At 42.5% G+C, this 27,493-nt stretch overlaps 1 protein-coding gene, 1 long non-coding RNA gene and 1 other non-coding gene across 5 annotated transcripts in view; 1 reads left to right on the top strand and 2 right to left on the bottom strand.

Moving 5' to 3' along the window:
- The window catches only part of AGGF1 (angiogenic factor with G-patch and FHA domains 1), a 42,237-nt gene extending 27,758 nt beyond the window's left edge, over positions 1-14,479 (top strand). The window contains exons 7-14 of the mRNA XM_034774471.1: positions 532-643; positions 1,937-1,988; positions 5,737-5,838; positions 6,451-6,616; positions 7,122-7,201; positions 8,614-8,741; positions 11,257-11,356; positions 13,322-14,479. Of these exons, the coding sequence (XP_034630362.1) occupies positions 532-643; positions 1,937-1,988; positions 5,737-5,838; positions 6,451-6,616; positions 7,122-7,201; positions 8,614-8,741; positions 11,257-11,356; positions 13,322-13,522 (941 nt within the window). The 3' untranslated portion in view covers positions 13,523-14,479. The remainder of the gene's footprint in view (positions 1-531; positions 644-1,936; positions 1,989-5,736; positions 5,839-6,450; positions 6,617-7,121; positions 7,202-8,613; positions 8,742-11,256; positions 11,357-13,321) is intronic.
- The window catches only part of LOC117879351, a 43,432-nt gene extending 16,166 nt beyond the window's left edge, over positions 1-27,266 (bottom strand). Inside the window, exons 1-4 of one of the 3 annotated variants that reach the window (XR_004646242.1) lie at positions 27,183-27,266; positions 25,034-25,134; positions 20,436-20,551; positions 16,562-16,670 (exon numbers count right to left, since the gene is read on the bottom strand). This is a non-coding gene — a long non-coding RNA (uncharacterized LOC117879351). The remainder of the gene's footprint in view (positions 1-16,561; positions 16,671-20,435; positions 20,552-25,033; positions 25,135-27,182) is intronic. The other 2 variants (XR_004646244.1, XR_004646243.1) reach the window with 2 other exon arrangements.
- On the bottom strand, positions 23,655-23,793 carry LOC117879712. Its single transcript, XR_004646367.1, has one exon. It is a non-coding gene; the product is annotated as a small nucleolar RNA SNORA47 (small nucleolar RNA).
- Positions 27,267-27,493: the final 227 nt, after the last annotated feature.

Genomic DNA, 27,493 nt, shown 5'->3' with positions numbered 1-27,493 from the left:
AACTAAACTTTAGTTACTAAAGTAATCAGATATAACTCTGAATACCAATAAGGAGCACATTTGTTGACTAAGATTATATTTTAGATAGTTCCTTTTCAGAGTAGAACTACATTTTAAACACAATATTAATTTGTTTATCTCTAATCAACTATCCCTAATGACCCATAAATAAACAGCATGTCAATAACTTCTACAAAGCTACTTTTTATGCTGGTTGAAGTAAATATGCACTTCAATACATACAAGTAATCCAAGTAGCCCATTCCAACACATTGAGAAAAAACATTTCTGACCATTTGGACTGGAAATGGACAAATAAGCCTTTTGAAGAATAGCTTAATCAAAGTTGTTCTTTCAGAACTGCTTGTATATTTCATTTGTTAAGATTGACGCAGGATTGTGCCAGACAACACCAATTAATTGCAGTTGAGGTGTGGCTAAATCCTTTCCAAGCATCTGAAAAGTTAAAGGACTGTGATATCATAGTTGTGGGTTTTGCTTTTTACTAATACTTATTTTTTATAAATATAGATGAAGAGAGAATTTGGCCTCCATGTATCAGAGTAATTGTAATTAGATCACCAGTACTGCAGACTGGATCACTTTATATCATCACAGCTGTGAAAGCTGCTACAATTGGAAGGTAAAATTGACTGGAATCTGTGCAGTCCTGGCTCATGTCTGACATTGAAAATTTGTGTGAGTCACTAGGTTTGTGTTAATCTTCTTTTACATTAGCAATTCTGAAGTTTTGGTATAGTAGTAACTAGTAGATTGCAAATGAGTGCAGTGTGATTGGCTGCAGTGATTTCAGTGAAAGCTATTATCACCTCCCAAAAGGTGATAATGACTTTGAGGCCACTAAGTGCCTCTTTCACAAGTAAAAATATATAATTCTGAAATTCAGAGTGAAGCATATCAGATATTTATGATAGAACCCTGGTCTCACATATTCACATTCCAGTAAAGTTGACTCAACTCTTCATCTCTGAAATTCATAAATTGAGTTTGAGTTTATTTTGCCATGGGTGTCTTTTGGATGAGATCTTCAAAAAGTCCTGTCTGCTCCTTGTGGATATCAGAGTTCTCTTGGATGTATTTATGCAAGAGTAGTGATTATGTAAGAGCAGTGGTATTTGCCAAAATGTCTCCTCCCTTTCAGCTGTGTAGTATGCTGCATGCTGTTGGCATTTCAATGGTGGGATATGTGTATAGGATTTGATTCCACAGGCTCAGTAAATGGACATTGTAGTATACAACTTTGTGGAGATTGTAATAGATGGAAATTCCCCCAACTCTCAACCTGCATTGTGAGGTCCTTTACTATCTGTACAGCCACGCATCCGTTACTACAGCAGGCTCCTAGATTGTGATGACTGTCCACTACACAGGAATTTTGGCCAAGGGATCCATGTCGTTTATAGTTCCACTAGTCATATCCCGTGTGATGCTAAAAATGCATACCTGTGCCCTAAACACTACAGTAGAGACCCACTGAAGAGCACAAAGGATGCAGGATTTCCCTATGTGGTCTCTCCATAACCAAAACCATTTTCTTACAGGCCTTGTCTGCTTGTGTGGAATCAGCCTTTTTTCCCTGATAAGTTTAAAGATTCAGCTTAATATGTACATTGTCTGCTGCATGGGTTAGTATTTATAGATGTAACAAGGCACATAACATAATTCTCCACATCATATATTGCATCACAATAGCTTTGTCTGTAAAGTTTCTTAATAGTTCAGAAAGGAAACTTGATATTGCAATTTGTACGAAGTGTGCTTTGTCACTGATTATATTAAAAAACTTTTTCTTTAAGAAATTATAACACAACCAAATTAGTGTGAAGTATCTTAAATCTCTCTGGTACCATGATGTAAGTTACATAATTATGTAAGACAGAAATCAAGTTAACTAACTATTTACCTGTTTTTACAGGGAGAAAGATATGCAACATACCCTCCAGATTCCTGAAGTTGGAGTCAGTAAGGTAATTCTTAAATTCTTGTTTTTGTATTCTGATAGCTCAAGAAATTTAAAAGTACACTGTCATAAATATAGGCCAAAATTTTAGTGTGTGTTTGAGTCTTGCAAGAGTCTTGCTATTAAAAAGTTTTTTTTTTTAATGAACTTGTCCTTAAGTAGAGGAATGTTTTTAGTAATTTCCTTGCAGTTTTGGAAACAGTGCAGCACTGTCCCAATGGAAAGGAAACAAAATAAAACTGACGAAAACCAGCAATTTAATTTCAGTGTCCAAGTGCAGTGACATGAAAAACTTAAAAATTCACAATATAATTTTTTTTTAATTCTTTGCGTTTAAATAGCTTGTGATAGTAACACAGGAAGCAATTTATTAAATACAATTTTAATCTTGAGTTTCCCAGTTATTCAAAATGTTTAAAACCTATTACAGCGGTGGGTATGGAATATTCTGGAAAACTAATTAGGACTCTTTGCTGGTCATATCAATATTAAAATCCCCAGAGATGAGTTGAGATCACTAGTTGTTTTGTGTGTTCATCTGATTTATCTTCTAGGTAATTATGATGTAAAATGAGCTCTCGAGGGGAGAGGAAATTTAGTAGCATTCTCTTCTTTGATACAGGGCAATGGAAAAATATTTTTTCCAATTAAGAGATTACCAGAGGCTCATATGACTATATTTTGTTATATATTTATTTTTATTTCACTAACTACTTCAGTAAAAAAGTACAGACCTTAAATTTAGCAGTCTTCATCAAGAAAAGCAGTACGAAGTGAGCACATTTAGGATATATAAACACCCTTTACACCTGTAAACTATTGTAAATAGGCTTCAGACAGAACCAGATAACTAGGGCCCTACCAAATTCACAGCCATGAAAAATGCGTCACAGACTGTGAAATCTGGTCTTTTGTGTGTGTGTTTACCCTATTCTATACAGATTTCATGGGGCAGTCCAGCATTTCTCAAACTGGGGGACCTGACTGAAAAGGAAGTTGCAGGGGAATCAAAAGATTATTTTAGAGAAGTCACGATATTGCCACCCTCACTTCTCCGCTGCCTTCAGAGCTGGGCAGCCAGTGAGCGTTGGCTGTTGGCCAGGCGCCAACCTCTGAAGGCAGCACCCTTCTTCCCCTCCTCCCCTCCCCAGCAGCAGGGCAGAAGTGAGGGTGCCAATACCATGCCACCCTTACCTCTGCCCTGCTGCCTTCAGAGCTGGGTGGCTGGAGAGTGGTGGCTGCTGCTGCAGGCAGAAGTAAGGGTGGCAATATCATACTATGCCATCCTTACTTCTGTGTTGCTGTTGGCATTGGCACTGCCTTCGGAGCTGAGCTCCCAGCCAGCAGCTGCTGCTCTCAAGCTGCCCAGCTCTGAAGGCAGTGCCGCCGCCACCAGCAGCAGTGCAGAAGTAAGAGTAGCAGTACTGCAACCCCCTACAATAACCTTGTGATCCCCCCACAACTCCTTTTTGGGTCAGGACCCAAATTACAGGACCTACAATTACAACACCATGAAATTTCAGATTCAAATAGCTGAAATAATTTACATTTAAGATTTTTAAAATCCTGTGACAGTGACATTTACTGAAATGGACCATGAATTTGGTAGGGCCCTACAGATAAGCTATTTAAACAAACCAGTTATCCTTTGCTTCTAGTACCTGAAACACAGCTTACTGAATCTGTTCCCTGACCATCACTCCAGTTAATCAACCATACCATTTATCAGGATGCCAATTAAGTGGTTTCTACTGAAAACCGTGAAATTCCTTTTTCTCCTATTAGTATCATAGGGCTGGAAGGCACCTCCTGGGTCATCGAGTCCAATCCCTTACCTATTGCAGGCAATCTCATCATATAATCCTGTTCATAATTATATCAAGCTCCATCTTAAAACTAGTTAGATTGTTTGCCCCCATTACTCCTATTAGAAGGCAGTTCCAGAACCTCATTCCTCTGATGGTTAAATGATTGGTGACCATTAATGAACTTTTGGGAAGGTATTGTTTGAATCAAGAGTATATAGCAACTCAATACAGAAATGCCATCCCTTCCTATTTTTTGTAATCCTAATTTTTTCATGTAATTATAAAATTACTAAATAAGTTTAAATCTACAAATTTTGCAAGCTGAATTATGCACACTTTATTTATATATAGAAAAGTGTAGGTCTGTCACTCATCGCCACTTGGGTTTGACCAACACAGTAAAAAGCGCCACAGGGTAGCATTCTTCACCACCACCCAGTGGCATATATGCAGACACTGCAGTCAGGGTCTGATAGGAGGCATGCCACAGTGATTTAGAATCGTTTGGGGCACTGGTGGATTCATGGACCAAGCCACAGGTTGCATGTTGCACTCTAGCTGCCCTATGTGGACCTAGAGAGTGCCAGCAGGCTCCACATTGGGCAACTGCAGTGCAAAACACAGCTTGTGGCTTGAGCAGTGAATCCTGCAGCCCAAACTCCACTGACAATCATCACAGCTTGCATCCTATCAGATCCTACCTGCATATTCTGCTGGGGAGAGAAGGAGGTGGTGGTAGAGGAGGAGAGAGGGAACATTACAGAGGAGGAGGATCATCTGGGAAGGAGCTCCAGGCCCAGGACTGGCCAAGGTAATTAAGGGCTTTAGGTGATATTGGAGGGCAGCTTTCCTAGGGCCAATCCTACCATTCTCCCTGTTTGGGATTGTGGGGTCGGGGCACAACAAGAGAGGTCCCAGGGCCCCCTCTTGGCCATAGACTGGGAGGGGACAGGGGAGAGGGATCCTGGTTTCAGAGGGGAGGGGGCAAAGGTGGTGGTTTCTGCAGGGAGGGGAGGAGGAGGATAGAAGAAGAGAGGCCCCAGTTACTCTAACGTGGACAGAATTGCATCTGAAATTCACTGCAAGTGTTCAAATGCTACCCAAGGCCCTCTACCTGTATTTGGCTTTGGTACTTGCTGCTGGTCCAAACAACCTCCCTAATTTTTTTTCATAAACATCCCTAAAATTCTCAGAACAAGGTTGTCATTTCTGTCAAGAGCTGTCATTTCTCTGTAACACCGTAATTTGTTTTTTAACTCCCCTCCTAGTGTGAATAACCAAATTCACCAATTTGTGGGCAGTTGAGTTGTTTTAAAACAACTCATCATGCAAGAATCTCAAACTGCTTTAATATTGCAACACCCATGAGGTCAGGGCTTATTCTCATTTTACATGAAGAAACTAAGGCAGGGAGAAGTTATGTGACTTTCCAATGGAACCATAGAAAGTTAGTGGCAGTAAGCTGTTTTCTTCCACCTGCAACACTTGGCAGCATTTTGTTGCTGTCTGAATTGCTTTCACGTTCACATCTTTTTTAAAAAAAGATTAAAATAAGATCATCAAAAAGCTCCAAGGTTAGCACCTTTAAAATAAACTTAAGTTGAATTGTGGTTTATCCTATTCATAGAATCTAGAGACAGAAAAGATCTATGAGGTCATCTTCGTCAATCTCTCTGCCATTATAGGATTGTTCCCTATTGTAAATCTGTACAGCCCAATCAACAAATACAGTTGTACTGATAATATGGAATTTAGCATGCTAGAAATACTAGGTTTTGTTCATGTACTCCTCAATTTGGTCAAGTCAGAAAGCCTGCAACAGTGTGACTTAACTTACAATACCAGATGTATGTTAACAGACCACTAAAATACATCCTGGAATATTAAGATAATATGTAAACTAAATGATATGCAGTGAAAACATTTTATTTCATTATATTTTTCTAGTTTCATGCAGAAGTATATTTTGACCATGAATTGCAAAATTATGTTCTTGTGGATCAAGGCAGTCAGAATGGAACTGTTGTTAACGGAAATCAGATTCTACAGGTGAGCATTGCAACTTACTGTGATTAGGAAACTAGGTACATATATTGCATTATAGAAAAGCAGATCAGTCACATGGTCATTTTAAATGAAATTCTGACTTATAAATCACCACTGATGATTTTGCTGAGTGGTTTTTCTTCCATGCATTGATCATTTCTTTGCTTCTACTCAGTTTTTAGGTGTACCTATGATAAATTTTCATATTTATTTTGGATTAGGAATTATGAGAATCTGTTCCAGTAAAAAATGTAGTTAGATTACCGAGATACCAATTTAAATATACTGAATAACTCCCATATAAACAGCAACAGAGGGTCCTGTGGCACCTTTGAGACTAACAGAAGTACTGGGAGCATAAGCTTTCGTGGGTAAGAACCTCACTTCTTCCTTCTTCAGAGGAAGAAGTGAGGTTCTTACCCATGAAAGCTTATGCTCCCAGTACTTCTGTTAGTCTCAAAGGTGCCACAGGACCCTCTGTTGCTTTTTACAGATTCAGACTAACACGACTACCCCTCTGATACTTGACTTCCCATATAAACAATATTCATGGGATACATGTAATGGTGCATTTTATCAGTTATTCTAATAAATGGTGTAATTTTATTTCTATAGCCTAAAACAAAATGTGACCCATATGTTCTGGAACATGGGGATGAAGTAAAGATCGGAGAAACTGTATTATCCTTCCACATACATCCTGGCAGTGACACCTGTGATGGATGTGAACCAGGACAGGTCAGAGCACATCTTCGCCTTGATAAGAAAAAGGAATTTTCTGGTAAGTGATGATATTGTTGGATATGGTATTGACAGTAGCTTTTACATTACAAAATTAATTGAGTGTAAAATAGTAACCCTTTTCCCTGAACCAGGTAGTTCTATTTCAAATAGTTATAAAAAAGAAAACGGTCTGCTGTCAACTGGGTATATTTCTGTACTATATGGCGTGTGCTGTATTTTCCTCTCAATACATATACATAAATATGTTAAAAGATTTGGGTTATTTAGTAGCATTGTGTTCTTGAAGTTAACTTGTAACAGAAATACAACATTCTGATCATATTGCTGCTACTATCAATTTTTGTTTAGGATCTAGGAACACACAAAACAGAAAGGAAACTGAAATCTATTATATCCAGTAATTATACTCAGTTGTATTGATCATTTTAGCAATTGTAAAACAGTAGTTAGAACAAAATTTTCTATAATATTAATTCTGTCTATACTTCAAAACAGTATTACTTAATTATCCAATTAAAACTGGTCTTGTGGTCTCCTTTTAGGTCCAGCACTGAGCAAAGAAGAGAGAGAATTAGTTAGAAGAAAAGCATTAAAAAAAATACGGGTAAAATATGGTTTACAGGTAAGTTCACAATAAGTGTTTATGAAGTGCTCGAAATCTGTGGAGTTTATATTTATTCTGTGATTCCTAGTTTAAGCCATAGATTTTAATAGGGAAAGTTTTCAAATATGCAACTTATTTAAAGTATTCTCGTTTAATGAGAAATTCTAGTCTTACACACGCTAATTATAGCTGCCATTTTACAAATATCTTTCAAAGAGGAAGAGAAGTAGGTAGGGGGAGATGGAAGTTCTCTCATAAAGGCTCAGGGAAAAAATGACCAGTTGTAGTGATTTGAGAATAAAGCCAGATGGCTATTCCTTTGAAGATAAGAGATCTTGTGATTTTCTTACTACAAGCTGGGAAAGGGGCAGTGCAGTTCAGCACAAACTAGAGGTGGAAGGAGAGAGCCTGAGGAATAAGAAGGGAGAAAAAGGAAAAGCAATGGAGAAGAAATTGGGAGGAGAGACAGGATTTAAGGAAAAAAAATTACTCTTATTTCCACCATCCCATAAAGAAATACTCGGAGTGTTCTGAAGCTTAGTTGAAGATTCTTTGAGTCTCACTTAAGCAGTTTATTGTAAAAGTTGCCATATGTTTTTCATTTGTTTTATTTTTTCCATGCTATAGTACAAATTTTTTCGGGGGAGGGGGGCATAATACTGTTTCAATCAATAGTGTAGCATATGTATCCATACATATCTATATACTTTAAAATGTGGTGCATATATTGTTCACACGTTGTGAATATGTAGTGTGTGTGTGTGTATATGCACATACTATATTTGTGTTCATGTATTTACATACACTGGTTGTATTATGTGTATATGCATATGTGTCCAATTTTAAGGATATTTTAGAACCTAACCTTAACATGGAGTCATGACCAGCCCCTCTGTAGTGCACATTCATGTGGGAAATAGGATGTCTTCAGGGTCCCTTTACTTTGGCAGCTAATCAAACGTCACCAGCACAGAATCTGTACAAGTACAGAATCTCTCGTTCATTCTGTAGTAATTGACATTAATGGGCAGCAAGATTCCTGGGACACTACTTAGAGATATAAAATTGCAATACATGAAATTCCCAATGGTTTGTCAATATGGTTTTGTGCTTAATATGAGGAAATTGACTCTTTGTCAGGAGATCACATGCATTTAATTACGCCAGTAACGTGGTACTGTAGAGAGATTATATGGTTTTAATTAGACTGGCATAAAACTGATGTACTTGCTAATAACACATTATCATGTGGTAGTGACATGGAACTACTGAAGGAGAATTTTATAGTATTTGGTCATGAGGTTTTGAATTAATAAAATATGGTGAAGCTATTCTAGTTGTTTGGGAAAAAGAAAAACATATTTACAAAAAAGAGCATTTAAAGCCTGTCACTAATCTCTTTCCACAATGGAATTTTTGTGTTTGTAAAGAATACAGACTATGAAGACAACAAAGCAGTAAAAAATCCAAATTACAAAGATAGAGCAGGAAAACGCAGGGAGACCATTGGAAGTGAGGGGACATTTCAAAGGGACGATACTCCAGCTTCAGTTCATGTGTAAGTGTGTAAAATCTTATTCTGTGTTCTGCTAATGCATAGCAAACCTTTTGTGCACGTTTATAGGTGGTGATAAAGTGAATTTATAATGACAGGTTTCAGAGTAACAGCCGTGTTAGTCTGTATCCGCAAAAAGAAGAACAGGAGTACTTGTGGCACCTTAGAGATTTGTTAGTCTCTAAGGTGCCACAAGTACTCCTGTTCTTTTTGTGAATTTATAATGGTAACCTGATTTGATATCATTTGGGCTAATGTACAGTGTGAGAGCGCTCAAGTTACTGCACTGACTCCCAAATTCACATTAGGCCACCATTAACCCACACACACAAACTTTAATCTAGCATTAAGTTTGCTCAAGTGCATTTCTTATCAACACAATAAATTAAAGTCAAGGAAATAACCAGTTACGTTAGTATCCACAGCAACCTCAGTTCCTATGCCTTACAACTAGGGCCCTACCAAAATCATGGTCTGTTTTGGGCAATTTCACGGTCATAGGATTTTAAAAATAATTTCATGATTTCTGCTATTTAAATCTGAAATTTCATGGTGTTATAAATGTAGGGATCCTGACCCAAAAAGGAGTTGGGATCGCAAGGTTATTGTAAAGGGGGTTGCGGTCCTGCCACCCTTACATCTGCGCTGCTGCTGGCAGCTGCACTGCTTTCAAAGCTGGAGGGGGTGACTGGTGGCCAGGAACCCAGCTCTGAAGGCAGAGCCGCCACCAGCAGCAGCGTAGAAGTAAGGATGGCATGGTATGATATTGTCATCCTTACTTCTGCGCTGTGCTGTCGGGGCGCTGCCTTCACAGCTGGGCACCCAGCCAACAGCCGCTGCTCTCCAGCTGCCCAGCTCTGAAGGCAGCGCAGAAGTAAGGGTAGCAATACCGTAACCTCCCTAAAATAACCTTGAGATACACCCCCTACCCCTGCAACTCCCTTTTGGGTCAGAACCTCCAATTTGAGAAATACTGGTCTCCCCTGTGAGAGCCGTATAGAATAGGGTAAAAGCACACACAAAACAGATTTCATGGGGGAAGACCAGATTTCATGGCCATGAATTTGGTAGGGCTCTACTTATAACCCATTGTAACATCCACATTTACTCAGATTCTTCACCTCCAACATACAGTCACGCACAATGCATACAACCATTTGTTCTAAATCAGAGGTTCTCAACCTTTTTCTTTGAGCCCCCCCTCCCCAACATGCTATAAAAACTCAATGGCCAACCTCTGCCATAACTGGTTTTCTGTATATAAAAGACAGGACCGATGATCAGGGGTAGCAAGTAGGGCAATTGCCTGGGGCTCCATGCCACAGGGCCCCCCCACAAAGCTACATTAGTCAGGCTTCAACTTCAGCCCCGGGTGGCAGGGCTCAGGTTCCTGGGTATCAGCCCCATGCGGTGAGGCTATGGCTTTCTGCCCTGGGCCCCAGCGAGTCTAATGCTGGCCCTGCTTGGAGACCCTCTGAAACCTGCTCAAGGCCCCCTAGGGGATCCCAGACTCCTGATTTGAGAACCACTGTTCTAAATCACATTGTTTCACATGCTTAACTATGACAAGTCATAATCTCACCAAGATTATCATTAAGAGTGGGTTTTAGAGGAATTGAATGTATGCATTCGTGGGGGGCTGTATGTTGGAAATTAAAAGAAGTTTGTTCTGGCAAATAAGCCTTTAAGAATTATGAATTTTGGGTAGTAAGGCAGGTGAATTGACATTGCTCTAGATATTAATGTAGCCTTACCTGATATCCCTGATTTTAATTATGATTGCACTGGTAGAATATACACTTGAGCCAACCCTAATTCTGAGGCAACAAAGGTGTTTTTGTTTGTTAGTAGACATTTCCTATTTAAAGAGGAGATTAATGATAAACTTGGGGCATAGGGAAGACAAGGATAGTAAAAGTTGTCAAATGGGAGAACTTGCAGATAGGGCACTTGGGATTGGTGGGCAGAGGAGGGTTTTGCTGGTGGTTTGGGATGGGGAAACAAGGGGCTCAGGACATATAGGGTTTGTAGTGATATTGGGTGTCAAGCTGCCAGGGACTCAGACCGTACAGTGAGGCTCTGTGGAGGCAATTTATTTGGAGAACAAGAATTACTACTGATAACTTTTTTACAGTTCTGTTCATGGAAAATATAGCTAGCCAAGATTGGAACAGTCCCTTCACTTAAAATGGCAATTTTCGCAAAGGTGACCAACTCGATTTCACAAAGCTAGTGTATACTAAAAAAGTCACTTCATTTCTTGAAACAGATTTTATCAATCCCAACAAAAATTCAATAAAGTTTAACTTTTGCATTGTGTTCAGCATAGTCTGGAGGCAGACATGAACATGTTCAGCCCCCTCATGCTTGCATGTTAGGTAATGGCAAGTGCAATTGCCTAGTTTTCAGGAGCAGCAGTTGTGCACGCATTTGAAAAATAGACCCCAAATACTAGGAATAGAGTTAAAATTCTGTTTTGTCTTCCTCATATTTTAGCTAACTTTCCTTTCCTTTAAAGTGAAATCAGTGATAGCAACAAGGGTCGCAAAATGCTGGAGAAGATGGGATGGAAAAAAGGAGAAGGGCTAGGCAAGGATGGTGGTGGAATGAAGAATCCGGTAGGTTTCTGTGACTTTTGCTTTACAGGTTACACAGAAATATAAAAATGCATTTGCACTGTAAATGCTAGTTTCACTGTAAATCATGAGGAACTTACAGGATTTTGAAGTACTGGATGTGGAGCACTTCAGCAGGGCAGTTACTCACTTTTAAATTATTAATCTAGTATTTAGAAATTATATATCAATAGTTGTGGTGTTTCATTGGAAAATGTTAGTGGTGTATACATTGTTAGGGAATTGAGGTTGGGGCTGGGGTACAGATTATGTCTAGATAGCTAATCAGTAGTTCAGTTATCTTAATGCTTCACACAAAGCCTAGAGGAAGACAGAACTAATTTCCCTTTTGTTCTCCCTTTTATAGGGAGCATACAAATATTTTAAAAGACAGACTTTGGGTAAGACCCTCTGCTGTGCCCCACAGTGGTGTAGCACAGAACTTGCAACCAACGGAGGAGTAGAAAAGGGCTAAGGGTACATCTACACTACAGCGGGGAGTCGATTTAAGATACGCAAATTCAGCTACGTGAATAGCGTAGCTGAATTCGACATATTGCAGCCGACTTACCCCGTTGTGAGGACGGCGGCAAAATCGACTTCTGCCGCTTTTTGTCGGCGGCGCTTACTACCACCTCCACTGGTGGAGTTAGAGCGCCGATTTGGGGATCGATTGTCGCGTCCCAATGGGACGCGATAAATCGATCCCCGAGAGGTCGATTTCTACCCGCCGATTCAGGCGGGTAGTATAGACCAGACCTAAGGTGGCTTTAAGCCACTTTGTACCCTTCCAGGTTTGGCCTGCCATGGAAGCCAGTGTGGCCTCCTCGCCACACCTCCCACCAAAAAAGTGTAACCTAGAGAGCTGTGGGAGTTCTGTTTAAGTTCCGGTTGCCTAAGGGCAACCGAGCTGTCCAGAATCTCCGCAGTGCTGTGTTGCAGCACCTCCCCCATGCACCCCTTCTGCACCCACCAGCACAGCCGCTGTGTCAGTTTGTGAAGATGAAAGGATCCTTGTGGGGCAGCAGAATGCAGATGGGGGAATAGAATACGGGGTTTGGATTTTAGAGTGGTAGGTGCTATATTATGGAGTGAGAATCTGGCACTTGCATGGAAAAGGTAGAGGGTGGACTGTGCCTCACAGATTTAAAAATTACACTAGTTGCATACATGCTAAAACATCCTCTTACGTTTGTTTAGATTGTTCAGTATCTAAAAAGTTCAGGGTTTGGGTTTTTTGTTTTTTCCCTGCAGATCACCTCTAAAATGAACTGGATGAGTAGCAGGCTTTTATCAACATGAAATCAGTGTTCATGATTTGGGTATTTTACTGTTAGTCAAACATAGCAGATTACTTAATGTTGCAGAGCTTGATAGGTGTCCAGTAATCACAGGGGAAAGCTGGTACGGTGTACTGGCAAGAGCCGGTACTGTGCCGGACTGGACTGGACTGGCTTCTCTGACGGGGATTTAAAGGGCCCAGGGTTCCAGCCGCGGCAGGGAGCCCTGGGCCCTTTAAATCACCGCCGGCACTCCGGCAGTCAGGCTCGGGTGGGGATTTAAAGGGCCTGGTGCTCCTGCAACTGCAGGAAGCCCTGGGCCCTTTAAATCGCCACCGGAGCCCTGATGCCGCTACCCCAGGGCAGTGGTGGCAGGGCTCCGGCGGTGATTTAAAGGGCCCGGGGCTCCCCACAGCAGCCGGAGCACCAGGCCCTTTAAATCACCCCCGAGCTCCCAGCCGCCTCTGCAGCTGGTAGCTCCGGGGTGATTTAAAGTCCCTGGGGCTCCCAGCCACAGCTGGAGCCCCAGGGCTTTTAAATCTTGAAAGACCCCGCCTCTTCTGGTTGAGGCCACACCCCTGCTCAGGACTCCAGTGTACCGGTATGTCCTTTGTTACTTTCACCTTTGACAGTAATGTTGAAGTATTTGAAATATGGAATCCATAACACTTTTCAATGTGTTTGACAGATCCAGCTTCAGATACACAAGATGCATGCAGGCTTGGGTACAAGTAGACCAGCTTCAGTTGAAGATGTTCAGATCATCAAAAGCAAGAACAAAAAGAACTGGGATAAAGCAAGAGAGAGGTTTGCTGAAAGCTTCCAGGAAGCTAAAATGCAGAAAGATGCACCCAAAGTTATGCCTTGGGTTAGAGGGACTGCAGAATGAAAATACTCAGGCCCAGAGCAGGATAATTCATGTATATAAAAAGCGGCTGAGAGTTTATTTTTTGCTAAATTAAAAGTTGGGTGATAAGTAATATACAGCTGTGAAGAATCTCAAGATTTAGAGCTGTATATTAAGATTAACTATAGTCTTATTTGGTTTACACTAGTGTTCACACTTTTTTTTTTAAACACACTTAAATAAGTAGTGAAAATCAGACTGATGCAGGTTTTGTTTAGAAGGATGTTAAAATGGAAGTACTTGAAGGTGATGCTCATTAAGGGAAGGAATTTTCTTTAAATATTTATTTTTTAATACAATAGCCCACTGCAATTAAAACTATTTTGATTTGCTTTTAAACTTTTTCCAAACTTACGAAGATTTTTTTAATGTTCTAACAAGCAAAAAACCCACAAAACAATGCAAGAGGTTTTTAAATGTTGCCTTTTCCTCTCTTGTGAGCATTTGGTCCGAATTGCTGTGAAACTTAGCAAGAGGCACATTACAACTAAATTCATACAATTCAGTACTGATCACATGCATCTCAATTTACTCTTCATATATGAAATTAAATTCCTGATATTTTTAACAATCCATGTCTACTTTGTATTTCTAAATACTGTGTTCCATGAAATAAATGACCACTGTTAGTAAAAGAATAATATTCAGAGGACAGTTTGTAGTAAAGTCTTATTTTCTTCTGTGAAGAATTTGTGTGGTGAATCTAACATACCATTTAGAAGGGGTATGCTCAGAAACCCGCTATCTAGGAGTATTAAAATATTTATTAGCCTCTTCAGGCTGGCTGTTCTGATACACCCATTGCTGGCAATGGAGTTTATGCCGGGGGGGAGGGGAAAATCAGACTTTCCGTGCATAAGGATTGCAAATCTGAAACTGAAAACTTGATATTTATTGAATGTTCTTAAACACAATAAATGAAATATTGTCAAATTTAAATTGTGTGATTCTTGACATTAACTTATGAGTATATTGGATGTGGGGGTTCTCTTTAAAATTAGGACACTTTCCTAATCTCTCTTCAGGTTAAAATATCCTCATATTGCTGTCACAGTAAAGGAGACCAGTAAGCAGACATAACATCCACCTAGTTTACCACGGCTAAACTGTCCAACAGCAAGCAGACTGCTGAAGCTAGAACAGCTGCTAGTCATTCTTCTTAACATTTCTTATCAGAGTCACCAGAGTGTAATAAGAAACAATGCTTTGATTACTATTTAATGTTGTAGTTTAAAGCCTTTGTTTAATAATCTGAAAGCAGCTACTGAAAAATGCCTTGCCCAGAAGTAGTATTTTAAAGAGTTGTGTACAAGTGCTTAGAATGGCTATAGCAACACTGTTCAATTCTGTATTAAACTATCTTCGAAGAAATCAAAATATTAACATTAGTCTTTGTACACAATATTATTATATAAATGTACAGGTAAATTGAAGACATCACAATTACCAATATAGTTTAGTGCTAACATTTTCCTGTAAGACTATATTCCATAACAAATTAAGAGTCATTTCTGAAGGTGTAGCTCTAGAAGTGACACTTGTATTCCAAGGCATTCTGAAGCTTTTGTTACAGTTAAGGGGGAAGCTTAGCCCAAGTACCTTTTAAAAAACAAAAACAAAAAAAAAAAAACTGGAAAAGTGCAACAAGATACTTTGTAAAAAAAAATGAGATTTTGATCTTACATGAGGAAAGTACTTTCCTTGCAAATATAAATGTATGCTTGCTCATGCATATGCAATAAGAATCTGGTGAATCTGCACCACCACCACTAAGGAATTAGACACTTTCTCTGCTGCTAGCAAATATTTACTTTTCAGATTAGTGGTTCAAGCATATAATCATGTTAAATGAGTTATGTTCACAAACAGGTATGCTTGTCCACTACACAGGCCCCTTGAAAATTTTTCCTTTGGTATCTGATCCTACAGTTGTCCTCTGTCAAAGCTGAGATGAACACAGCACTGCCTTTTATTTGCCTGTTTCTGCTACCCTTAGGCCTTCTGGCATTAGCTAACATTTTCTCTCACCCCTGCCCACAGAGGATGGGGAGGAAGGCAGCATATGTGAAGCCTCATAGCTTAGTAAAGGGAAGGGAACTATAGTGGGTGGAATGGACAATTGAAAGACAATGCAACATTCTTGCAAATCAAGAGTCTTGATAGAAGTATGTGATTTAATAGCAAGTTCTGGTTACCATTGCAAAGACTAGTCAGATTTACTGTGAAATGACAGTAGTGTAACTTAAGTATTCAGTTACAATAGAAGCGTTTGTTTTCCCTCTTGGATTGTCTTTCCAAAAGTTTGTTAGAACCTGAATCTTAAGTATTAATTACTACAGTTTTAAGAACTGCTGCACTACCAATATTTTGTAGATACTTAATAGGTATCCCACAGTTTGCTTTGAATGTACAAGTCAAATTCTTCAGAGGGTTCAAATTGACTAAAAGCTATTTGAGTTAAATGTAATTTTACAGAGTAATAGCTTTCTCTCCACTCCCCCTCTGGGTGAAGAGTTGTGTGTAAAGATACACAACATTAGATATGTTTTCATTGTCGTAACTGTCCGTTTTTTCTATAAATGATTGTCAGTTTAAAGTACTGAATGAATTCTCACAGAAAAATAGTCATACGTGGGTGAGTATTTTTCATTAAGCGATCATCACACTGCATGCAACCTTTGTCCTCAAAGGAAACTTGCACAACACCTTCAGAAGACAAGCTTTGGAACTTAATAATTCTGCTAGATATTACCATGGACTAATCCAACACACTGGCTTTATGGCTCATTACGACAATCTGTAACATCCTAGAGCCTGCTAACCCTTAATTGCCTACTCCATGTTAAGTTGTCTCCTACAGCAGGCGTGCTTTTCCTTCCTCCCCTGCCCCATCTGCTTAATAGTCCCAACTTGTATTTAGCTCAGACACTGATTACCTTCCCCAGACCTGAAGAAGAGCACTGTTAAGCTCAAAAGCTTATCCCTCCCACCACCAGAAGCGGGTCCAATAAAAGCTATTACCTGACCCACCTTGTCTCCATCACTTTAAAGATAGTTTTCAAAAATGTCAGTTGTTTATAAAAGTCAATGTAGGTTTGACAGATTCCAGAGTCTGAGTTTTCATAAGAACCTGTTGGAGGAAAAACAGTATTACTCTAACAAGCCATCACTTTCATATTTGGAGAGGAGCAATAGCAGATAGGCTCTGTTTAAATAACCACCTTTGGCTATTTCTAAGTGGGTCTTGACCAGGGGTAGATGTATGTGTGGAGGTTCACAGTGGGGTACAGTACATCTAGATATTTACCTAATTTTACAACAGGCTACATAAAAAGCATTAGTGAAGTCAGTAAACTAAAATTTCATATAGAAATGACTTGTTTATATTGCTCAGTATGAGGGCTGTTGATTAATCACCGTTAACTCACATGATTAACTCAAGATTAATCATGATGAAAAAAATTAGTCTTGATCAGTTTAATTGCAGTTAAACAATAGAATACCAATTGAAATATATTCAATATTTTTGTATGTTTCTACATTTTCAAATATTGGATTTCAAAGTATACAATGCTTTATTTTTTTAAATATTGCACTGTAAAAATGACATCGTATTTTTCAATTTACCTCATACATACTATAGTGCAATCTCAATCATGAAAGTGCAACTTACAAATGCAGATTTTTTGTTACATATCTGCACTCAAAAACAACAATGTAAAACTTTAGAGCCTACAAGTCCACTCAGTCCTACTTCTTGTTCAGCCAATCCCTCAGACAAACAAGTTTGTTTACATTTGCAGGAGATAATGCTGCCCACTTCTTGTTTACAGGGTCACCTGAAAGTGAGAACAGGCATTCTCATGGCACAGTTGTAGCCAGCATCACAAGATGTTTATGTGCCAGATGCACTAAAGATTGATGTGTCCCTTTATGCTTCAAACACCGTTCCAGAAGACATGCGTCCATGCTGACGACAGGTTCTGCTCAATAACAATCCAAAGCAGTGCAGACCAATGCATGTTCATTTTCAACATCTGAGTCAGATGCCACCAGCAGAAGGTTGATTTTCTTTTTTGGTGGTTCAGTTCTGTAGTTTCCGCATCGGAGTGTTGCTCTTTTAAGACTTCTGAAAGCATGCTCCACACCTCATCCCTCTCAGATTTTGGGTCAAGTGGTGTAGCTATTTTTATAAATCTCACGCTGTTCCCTTTTTTTTTTTTTGGTTTGTCAAATCTGGAGTGAAAATGTTTTTAAAACAAACGTGCTGGGTCATCATCCGAGACTCCTATAACATGAAATATATGGCAGAATGTGGGTAAACTGAGCAGGAGACATACAATTCTCCCCCAAGGAGTTCAATCACAAATTTAATAAATGCATTATTTTTTCTAACGAGAGTCATCAGCATGGAAGCATGTCCTCTGGAATGGTGGCCGAAGCATGAAGGGGCATATGAATGTTTAGCATATCTGGCATGTAAATACATTGCAATGCTAACACCTGTACTCACTTTCAGGTGACATTGTAAATAAGTTGAGCCCGCCTCAATCCCCACACCAGGGGCACCGATCAAGGGACTCAAGGCGTACCTCGCTGGTGGAATGGCGCAGACCCTCTGAGGCATGTGCCACCCAGCAAGAACTTGGGGACCGACCTTGACGGTCTCCAAGGGCATGGTAGTGATCCCGGGACCAATCAAACACCAGAGATTACCGATTGCTGGGCCATCATCACCCGTCTCCAAGAAGGAGATCGCCCTACTCAGGATGATCCTCCCAGTCCTGTTTGACATCCTGGTACCAGTCGAGTCGCTTGAGGCGTGGATTGCCAGGTATCAGACGCAGATCTGCTGAACTCTGTCCGTCCCCAAGAGCCCAACCAAGACAATCTCGCTCAGACAGGTCGGCTTCAGGATGCAACGACCAGCACTGGTCAGACAAGAGCCACCGCTCACCCTGATCCTGGTCGCCCGGTACCGACCACTCTGTTGGTAGCTCCGGCTCAGAGTGAGGTTCCCTGACTGCCGGACAAGCCCCAGTACCGGCGGTGCCAACTACATTATCAGCACCGAAACCTGCCCCATGGCCCCAAGCGCAGTGGCCAGCGCCATGGTACCCATGGAACCCCTGGGGGTTCACCCAACCTTCCCAGGCTGCCTGATCGGTGTGAGAAGCCTCGGAGAGGCCAGCGGCCTCAGTATCCCGTCCCCCTCTGGTGCTCGAGGCTTCAGGGGGTCAGACCTTGCAGGTCCAGGAAGACCCAGGGGAGCAAGCTGCTAGACCACCAATGGACATGGAGGTTCCCGCAGCATTGGCATCAGCCTTGTCTGGTGCCGATGAGGATATCACGGGGCCCCCTCACTTGGTTCCTCAGGATGACACCAGAGCACACCAGGAACTTTTGAAGAGGTTTGCTTCTAACCTGGTGCCTCAGGCAGAGGAATTGGAAGAGCCCTGGGACTCTGTTTGATGTTCTATGTTCTTCGGCTCCCACCAGGGTGGTCCTACCCCTTCATGAAGAGGTCTCCAAAATCACTAATGCCCTGTGCCAGACCCCCTCTCTAAAAAGGGCCAAACATAAGTACTTCATGCCAACCAAAGGGCGTGAGTACCTATACTCCCTCCCAGCCCCCAATTCTCTTGTGGTTGAGGTGGTGAACCACAAGAGGAGGCAGAGACAACCCAGGGCCACCCCCACAAATAAAGACTCAAGGAAGCTGGATCTTTTTGGGCAAAAGGTATTTTCACCTTCCAGCCTTCAGCTGAGAGTAACCAACCACCAAGCCCTCCTTGGCCAATATGACTTCAATATGCAGCAAGCCCTGGCCAAGTTCAAAGGGTCGCTCCCTGAGGCTTCCAAGAAGGAATTCCGAGCGATCCTTTTTGAGGGCACGACTGCTGCCCGCACCATGGCTTCCGCTATCTCCATGCAGCGAGTCTCTTGGCTGCTCCTCTCTGGGTTGTCCACCGAGGCCCAGAAGTCATTGCAGGACCTGCCCTTCAGTGGCGGGGCCTTATTTGTGGAGCAAACAGACAGCAAGTTGCATGGCCTCATGGACTCTCGCAGCAGCCTGAAAACCCTGGGTCTCTACGTCCCAGCCCTGGCGCGTAAGCAGTTCAAACCACAGCAGCATCAGGGCCAGGGGAGCCAGCCTCAGCAGGACCAACCCCATAAATGAGCCACGGGCTACAAGCGCCGCCCAAACCACCCACCTCCATCCTCTGCCCAGTCGAGCTTGACCCTTAATAAGCAGAGGGCCAAACGGTCATTTTGAGGGTGGGCCCAAGGGTGACCTACCAGACTATTCCCCGGATCCATCTTTCCCAGTGTTCTCCAACCACCTTTCCCCTTTCCTCCCAGCTTGGACCACTGTAACTTCAGACTGCTGGGTCCTCACCACAGTTGAACAGGGTTAGACCCTCCAGTTCCTTTCTACCCCTCTTCCCACCCACCTTCCCTGTCCCTCTTCAGGGACCCCTCTCACAAGAGTCTCCTTGCATAGGAGGTAAAAGGGTTACTACAGCTGGGTGCAGTGGAAGAAGTTCCTCTCGAGTACAGGAACAAGGGGTTCTATTCCTGGTACTTTTTAATCCCAAAAACCAAGGGCTGTCTACAGCCCATCCTGGACCTGCGAGACCTCAACAAGTATCTACAGAAGCTAAACTTCCACATGGTCTCTCTGGCTTCTATCACCACCTCCCTGGATCCGGGAGATTGGTATGCCGCCCTCGACTTGAAGGATGCATACTTCTACATAGCGGTCTTTCAAGGACACAGACGCTTCCTCTGGTTTATGATGGGGCCCCATCACTACCAGTTTATGGTCCACTCATTCGGCCTGGCAACAGCACCAAGATTGTTTATCAAATGCATGTTGGTGGTAGTGGCTTACCTCAGGGTATCCAGTTCTACCTGTACCTCAACGACTGGCTCATCAAGGGCAGTTCCAGGTCTTAAGTCCGAAGGGATGTTGCAGTGCTTCAAGCCATGTGCCGCTCTCTGGGCCTACTGGTGAACAACAAAATGTCGACATTAGTGCCAGTGCAGAGGACAGAGTTCATCGGAACGGTCCTTGACTCTACCTATGCTAGAGCGTTCCTGCCGCTGGAAAGGTTCCACACGATAGCAAACCTCGTCATGGAAGTCTCCATGTTCCCTCTCACTACAGCCAGGATCTGTCTGCGCCTGCTGGGCCACATGCACTTACACTGTCCGCCATGGCAGGCTCCAGATACAGCCCCTGCAACAATGGCTGGCGACTGTCTATTCCCAGTCCTGAGACCCCCTGGAGAAGATTGTTACCATTCCCCAGGCGATACTTACTTCGCTGATGGTGGACTGACCGCAGGACGGTCCTGGAAGGGGTTCCATTAGACAACCCTCCTCACTCCATCGCGTTGGTGTTGGACACCTCAGACCTCGGCTGGGGGGCACATCTCAGCAACCTCCAGGCACAGTGGATGTGGTCCCTAGAGGAGGTACAGTTACACATAAACCTCAAAGAGCTCCGAGCAGTCCAGATGGCATGCGGAGTCTTCTTGCCCCACCTGTCGGGCAAGGTGGTATGAGTCCTGATGAACAACACAGCCTCAATGTTCTACATCAACAGGCAAGGGGAAGCATCAGCCATAAAATCCACCTGGAAGCTTGTCACCTTCCCGGCGTCAGGAATACACTGGCAGACCAGCTCAGCAGAGACTTCTCCTCTCTCCCCGAGTGGACACTCTATCCAGAGGTAGCCTTCATGATCTTCCAAAGGTGAGGAACTCCCCAAGTGGACCTGTTCACTACCAGACAGAACAGGAAATGGCACCGGTTTTGTTCTCGACAGTCTGAGCAAGGGTTCCCTCCCTGATGCCTTCCTGTCATGGTCAGGGAGCCTGCTGTGTGCATTTCCTCCAATTCCACTCATCATCAGGACCCTGATCGAGAGACCATGCGCAGGTTATCATGATTGCCACAGCGTGGCCTTGCCAGAATTGGTTCGGCATGCTCATGAGCCTGTCAGTGGCCCCTCCCTGGCCCCTGCCCAACTGACTGGACCTGCTGTCACAGGACCAGTTAGCTCTTATACCCCAACCTCGCGTCCCTCCACCTCTCGCATGGATGCTGTGTGGCTGAACCTGGAGGAGCAGACCTGTTCGGAAGGAGTCCAACAGGTCCTCCTGGAAAGTAGGAAGCCCGCAACTAGACTGACTTACCTGGCCAAGTGGACAAGGTTTTCCCACTGGGTGTCTGAATGGGGCATCTCTCCCTCATGTTCCTCCAAACGGGCTGTCCTGGACTACCTGCTCCATTTGAGGAACCAGGGCCTGGCACACACTTCCATTAGAATGCATCTTGTGGCCATCTCTGCTTTTCACCCGCTGATCCAAGGACAGATGGTGTTCTTCCATGACATGACTGTCAGATTCTTAAGAGGACTGGAGAGACTCTTCCCGCAGGTGCGGGCTCCCATCCGACAGTGGGATCTTAACTTGGTCCTCTCTAGGCTCACTGGCCTGCCCTTTGAACCACTGGGTTCCTGCTCCCATCGGTCATGGAAGGTCACATTCCTGGTGGCAGTGATGTTAGCGAGATGGGTCTTGTAAATTAAAGCCTTGACCTTCTACAAAGATAAGGTTCAGTTGCAGCCCCACCCAGCCTTCCTGCCAAAGGTGGTCTCCACCTTCCATGTGAACTAGGACATCTTCCTCCCGGTGTTCATGTACAGGGCGTCCAGAGGGCCTTGGCTTTTTACTTAGAACGTACCAAGCCTTTCCATAAATTGACTCAACTGTTCATTGCTACAGCCAATAGGATGACTGGTCATCCAGTGTCTTTGCAGAGGATTTCCAATTGGATCACCTCATGCATAAGGACCTGTTACAACCTGGTGGGGGTTCCGCTGCCGCCGATTGTCAGAGCCCACTTGACGAGAGATCAGACGTCTTTGGCAGCCTTCCTGGCACACATCCATGTAGAGCTGTAACGTGGTCCTCTGTCCACACATTTACCACTCATTATACTATCACTTAGCAGGCCAGGGATGACGCTAGGTTCGGCAGAGCTGTGTTGCAATCTACACTCAGTGAACTCCTACTCACCTTCAGGGTTACTGCTTTGGAGTCACCTAATCTGAAATGGACATGAGCAAGCACTTGAAGAAGAAAAGACAGTTACTTTTTCCGTAACTAGTGTTCTTCGAGATGTGTTGCTCGTGTCCATTCCATGACCCGCCCTCCTTCCCCACTGTCCGAGTTTCATGCAAGAAGGAACTGAGGGTGGAGGGAGCCGGTGGCGCCTCTTATGCGGCACCATGCGGGCGCCACTCTAGGGGGCATCAGAGCCACACCCCTACGGATACTGCTGAGGGGAAAACTTCCAGCACCGGTGCACGTGGCGCGCTAGAGTGACCAGACAGCAAGTGTGAAAAATCGTGATGGGGGTGGGGGAATAATAGTTATTTTTTGTACATAATTCTTAAGTTCAACTTTCATGATAAAGAGATTGCACTACAATACTTGTATTAGGTGAATTGAAAAATATTTGTTTTTTACAGTGCAAATATTTGTAATCAAAATATAAAATGAGCACTGTACACTTTGTATTCTGTATTGTAATTGAAAATGTTGAAAACATCCAAAATTAAGTAAATGATATTCTTATTGTTTAACGGCTCGATTAAAAAAAAATTGTGATTAATCACTTGACAGCCCTACTCTGTATACTATACACTGAAATGTAAGAACAATATTTATATTCTAATTGATTTATTTTATAACTATGGTAAAAATGAGTCATCAATTTTTCAGTACTAGTGTGCTGTGACACTTTTCTATTTGTCTGTTTTGTAAGTAAGTAGTTTAAGTGAGGTGAAACTTGGGGTACACAAGACAAATCAGACTCCTGAAAGGGAGAAGTTGAGAGCCACCAGTTTAAACAGGCTACTGTATCAAGTTTCCTATTCAGCGCTTATGAGTCATAACTCACTGAATTGAATGAGAGTGTGGCTTAAGTAGAGTGCTAAATAGGGTTCTTGGCTAGAGAATCTACTCCCTTAAACTTATCACTATAAGGAACATTTTCCAAACAAATTAAGTTAATATTAAACAGTCATCTGGCTATGCAAGCCATATATGCAAAGGCAGTACTGTTTCCCCTAAAGTTGGGAGAGGAACATGGGTTGCTTTTGCACCATTTTAATCTTGGAGGCTATAACCAGTAAGAACCAGTACAGGATATAACTGCCTTACCTTCTCAGTCCTCCACAAATATTGATGGTCTCTCTCATCTTAACAAGACCCATACCATTTCACCATCATCAGTTACATAGATGTTATTTTTCCCCAGCACCAGGCATGAAAACTGATGAGTAAGAATACCGAGCACCAATAAATTTCACTGGAAGCATTACTTTGCACATCAATCAGAATGCTTTTTCTAAAGCCAACCACAAAATAGTGACAGAGTAACACGGAAGAATATGGAAATAGCTGAAAACAGCTATTAGACAAAACTAGGGCGGGGGAAATTAACAGCACTGCCATCATTCACTGAAACTCAGGACATCATCCTGTTCTGTGTATTTTTGGATCCATATTAGTATTTCAGAAAAGGCTCAGCAGTGTCATATACTTGCAGAGCATTTTTCCAAGACACACACACAACACTGAATACATAGGGATTTGTATTCTGGCAGCTGCCCCAATCAGCTGTATCACATACACATTACCGACTGACCTTAATGGCTGAAAAGTAGAGAATACTACCAGGATGAGATGTGGGACTAGAGCATCTGTTTAAGAGAGGATGAACTATGATTGCAGAAAGTTGCAGACCAATATATTTTCTATTATAAGAATATGTATACATGATATCCTCACGTTGCCAAACAGACAGGATCATGCAATCAAAATTTCTGCACTTTTGCTCCCCTATGGTCAACATTTTTGGTGCAAATACATGCTGGGACAGACAGAACCTAACTCTTCAAACACAGAAGGCTCAGCAAAGCAGCTAGATAGAGGGCTGTGAAGGGTGCTGATTTATATAATAAATAAAATAATGGTTTAGAACCATTATGTCGTACATAGATTGCCTATATAACTACACGTTCTAATGCTCTGTTATCTTCGCCTTCCCTCCAATTGTTTGAATACTCACTTGTTGCATCTTGTTTTCAATTAAAGTGTAAGGAGCTAGGACCTGTCATCTAATAACTTTGTACAACACCTGACACAATTGTACTTCAATCCTGATGGACCTTTGGGCACGGTCATAATATAAATAAATAATGGAGAGCTCAGTGGTTTGAGCATTGGCCTGCTAAACCCAGGGTTGTGAGTTCAATCCTTGAAGGGCACTTAAGGATCTGGGGCAAAAATCAGTACTTGGCCCTGCTATTAAAGGCAGGGGGGTGGACTCTATGACTTTTTGGGGTCCTTTCCACTTCTATGAGATAAGTATATCTCCATATATATTTTTTTATGAAATGTTAGCAAAAGATACCTTTTTGCCCAGACATACTGTCTCTTGGAATGTTTCATTTTAATGCAGTACTTAGGGTGCATTTCTTGGCTTTTCTGTAGCTTTTTAGGCTTCTTCAGCCACTGTAAAAACCAAATTGTATAAGGTAAATAAATAGCATTTTGGCTCTTCGAACAAACAAGAACAATAGGATGCAAGTCTAATAGTGAATAAAAAGGAAGTTTGAGTATATATATATATATATATATTAAAAAAAAAAAAAGTAACTCAAAAACGGTTTTCAATTCTGCACTGATGAAGCCAATTGGAAAACTCCCATCAATTTTCACTGGAGCAGAAACAGACCCTAAATTTTCATTTATTTATTCCAACAAGGCAGCTGTGATTAGTGCTGGCATTCTACAGTTGAGATGACCCAAACCAGTTCTAACAAACACCAGTACATTTCCAGCAAAGAATTATTAGCACAAAGGGCTAAAACTGTGGTCAATGGGCATTTATACAGACGGGCCACATCTCACAATTTTATCATCAGTCCCATGACATTTTGAATTTTTAGAGCTCCAGCTTCTGAGGTCAGGTAAGATTACATTAGAACAGGGATGGGCAAAATACAGCCCATAGGCCGGGTCTGGCCCGTCTAACATTTCTGTGCGGCCCTCCATGACTAACATTTCTGTCTAGCCTCCTCTGCCCCCTCACGATCTCCGAGTCCGAGCCACTAAAAATCCCGTGGCAGAGCGGGGCGCTCAGGCAGGCTGCCTGCCTGCTGTGGCCCCACACCGCTCCTGGAAGCGGCCAGCTGCTGCTGCCACATCTCTGCGCACCCCAGTGGGGGGAGGCAGCTTCACGTGCCACCCCTGCCCCCAGCACCACCCTCATAGGTCCCATTGGCCGGAAACCAGAAACCGGCCAATGGGAGCTGTGGGGATGGTGCTTGTAGGCACGGGCAGCACACGGAGATGTGCCAGCAGCAGCTGGCCACAGCCACTTCCGGGAGCGGCATGGGGCCACGGCACGCAAGCAGCCTGCCTAAGCCCTGCTGCGCTGCCAGCTGGGAGCCACCTGTAGTAAGTGCCTCCTGACCAGAACCTGCACCTCACATCCCCTCCTGTACCCCAACCCCCTGCACCCAAACTCCCTCCCAGAAGCCGCTTCCCCTCCATTAATATAGTAGAAATGTGCAGCCTGTGACAACTTACCAACATTCGTGGAGTGGCCCCCCTGCGAAAATTATTGCCCACCCCTGTATTAGAATCTCAGCTTTCATTAATATATATATTTCTAGCCTTCACAATGCTGGATAAAAGCTTGAAGATGTGAATTCTAGAGGTCACATACCAAAAGGCATTGGGGGAGGGGGGAACAACTTATTTTTTTAAATCATGATTTTAAGCTAATCATGACTTCTGAATGCTTGGGGTGGGCAATGCTGCTCAGTGGCAACAGTTTTCCCAAATCTTGGTTGCAGTTTTCAAAGCTGACGAATTTAGCTTCACAATTCCCATTAACTTCAAAGGGAAGTGTGCAGCAAAATCCCCTAACCGCCTCTTGAAATTGATGAGTTATGGGGCTTTGAAAATTTCAGCTCTTAAATCCATTCTCTATATATTAAGATAGACTTGTAAACAATCCAACTGTTTGTTTTTCTTTAACATCTAAACTTAGGGGGTTTTGAGGGTTACTGGCACAAGTGGTCAGTTCAAAGCTGCTTTCTTGAACATAGCAGCGTTCCTATACAAATTTCATTTGCTCCATTCCCAAATAAAACAGGATCCAGCTGCAATCTGCAAATCAGAATCCCACCAAGTCACAGGGACCATCTGTTGGCAGAGCACAAGATCCTGAAATAAATGATCTACAGGAAGCATTTCCACTCCCTCTCAGATTGGTATATAGATTTATAGAGCTGCAGCCCCTTGCTTTCTGCACAGCCGATTTCACTTCACATTGTTCAAACTACTTAACACGTTGGTGCAAACCTAGCTAACAACAGAGTCAGTTCTAAGCAACTCGGAGCAGGCTTCAACCCGGACTTCAGAACGCCCTCCAAGCACAGCATAGCATAGCATTCTGCACGTTGTCCCATAGCGCTCCCCTTGCCCTCCCCACGACCCTGCAAACTCCCACCGACAGATCTAGAGAGCTGACCTACACCAGCAGCGTTTACCTAACAACAGGGGAGGAGAGACCTGGGAAACGGTCTGCGCTCTACAGCGGCCGCATGGAGACATTTTCTTCTGCTTGGCAAACTGACACGTCATGTGCTGTGCGCCTCTTAAAGGCGCAATGCTTAATTCCTGATTTGTGCTGACCACACAAGCACACCTAAAGGGGAACTCCCCACGTCATGTAAATACTTTGCAAACACTGTAAGGTCTCCAAACCAGCCAAGGCACATACACAGCAGGCATACGCTGAAAATCTCAAATATATTTATATTTAAAAATTGCTTCCTCCTTCATCTAGCTGACAAGACCT

This window comes from Trachemys scripta, chromosome 6, assembly GCF_013100865.1.
Source record: "Trachemys scripta elegans isolate TJP31775 chromosome 6, CAS_Tse_1.0, whole genome shotgun sequence".
NCBI classification, from domain to species: domain Eukaryota; kingdom Metazoa; phylum Chordata; order Testudines; family Emydidae; genus Trachemys; species Trachemys scripta.
This window is presented reverse-complemented; position numbering and strand designations above follow the sequence as displayed.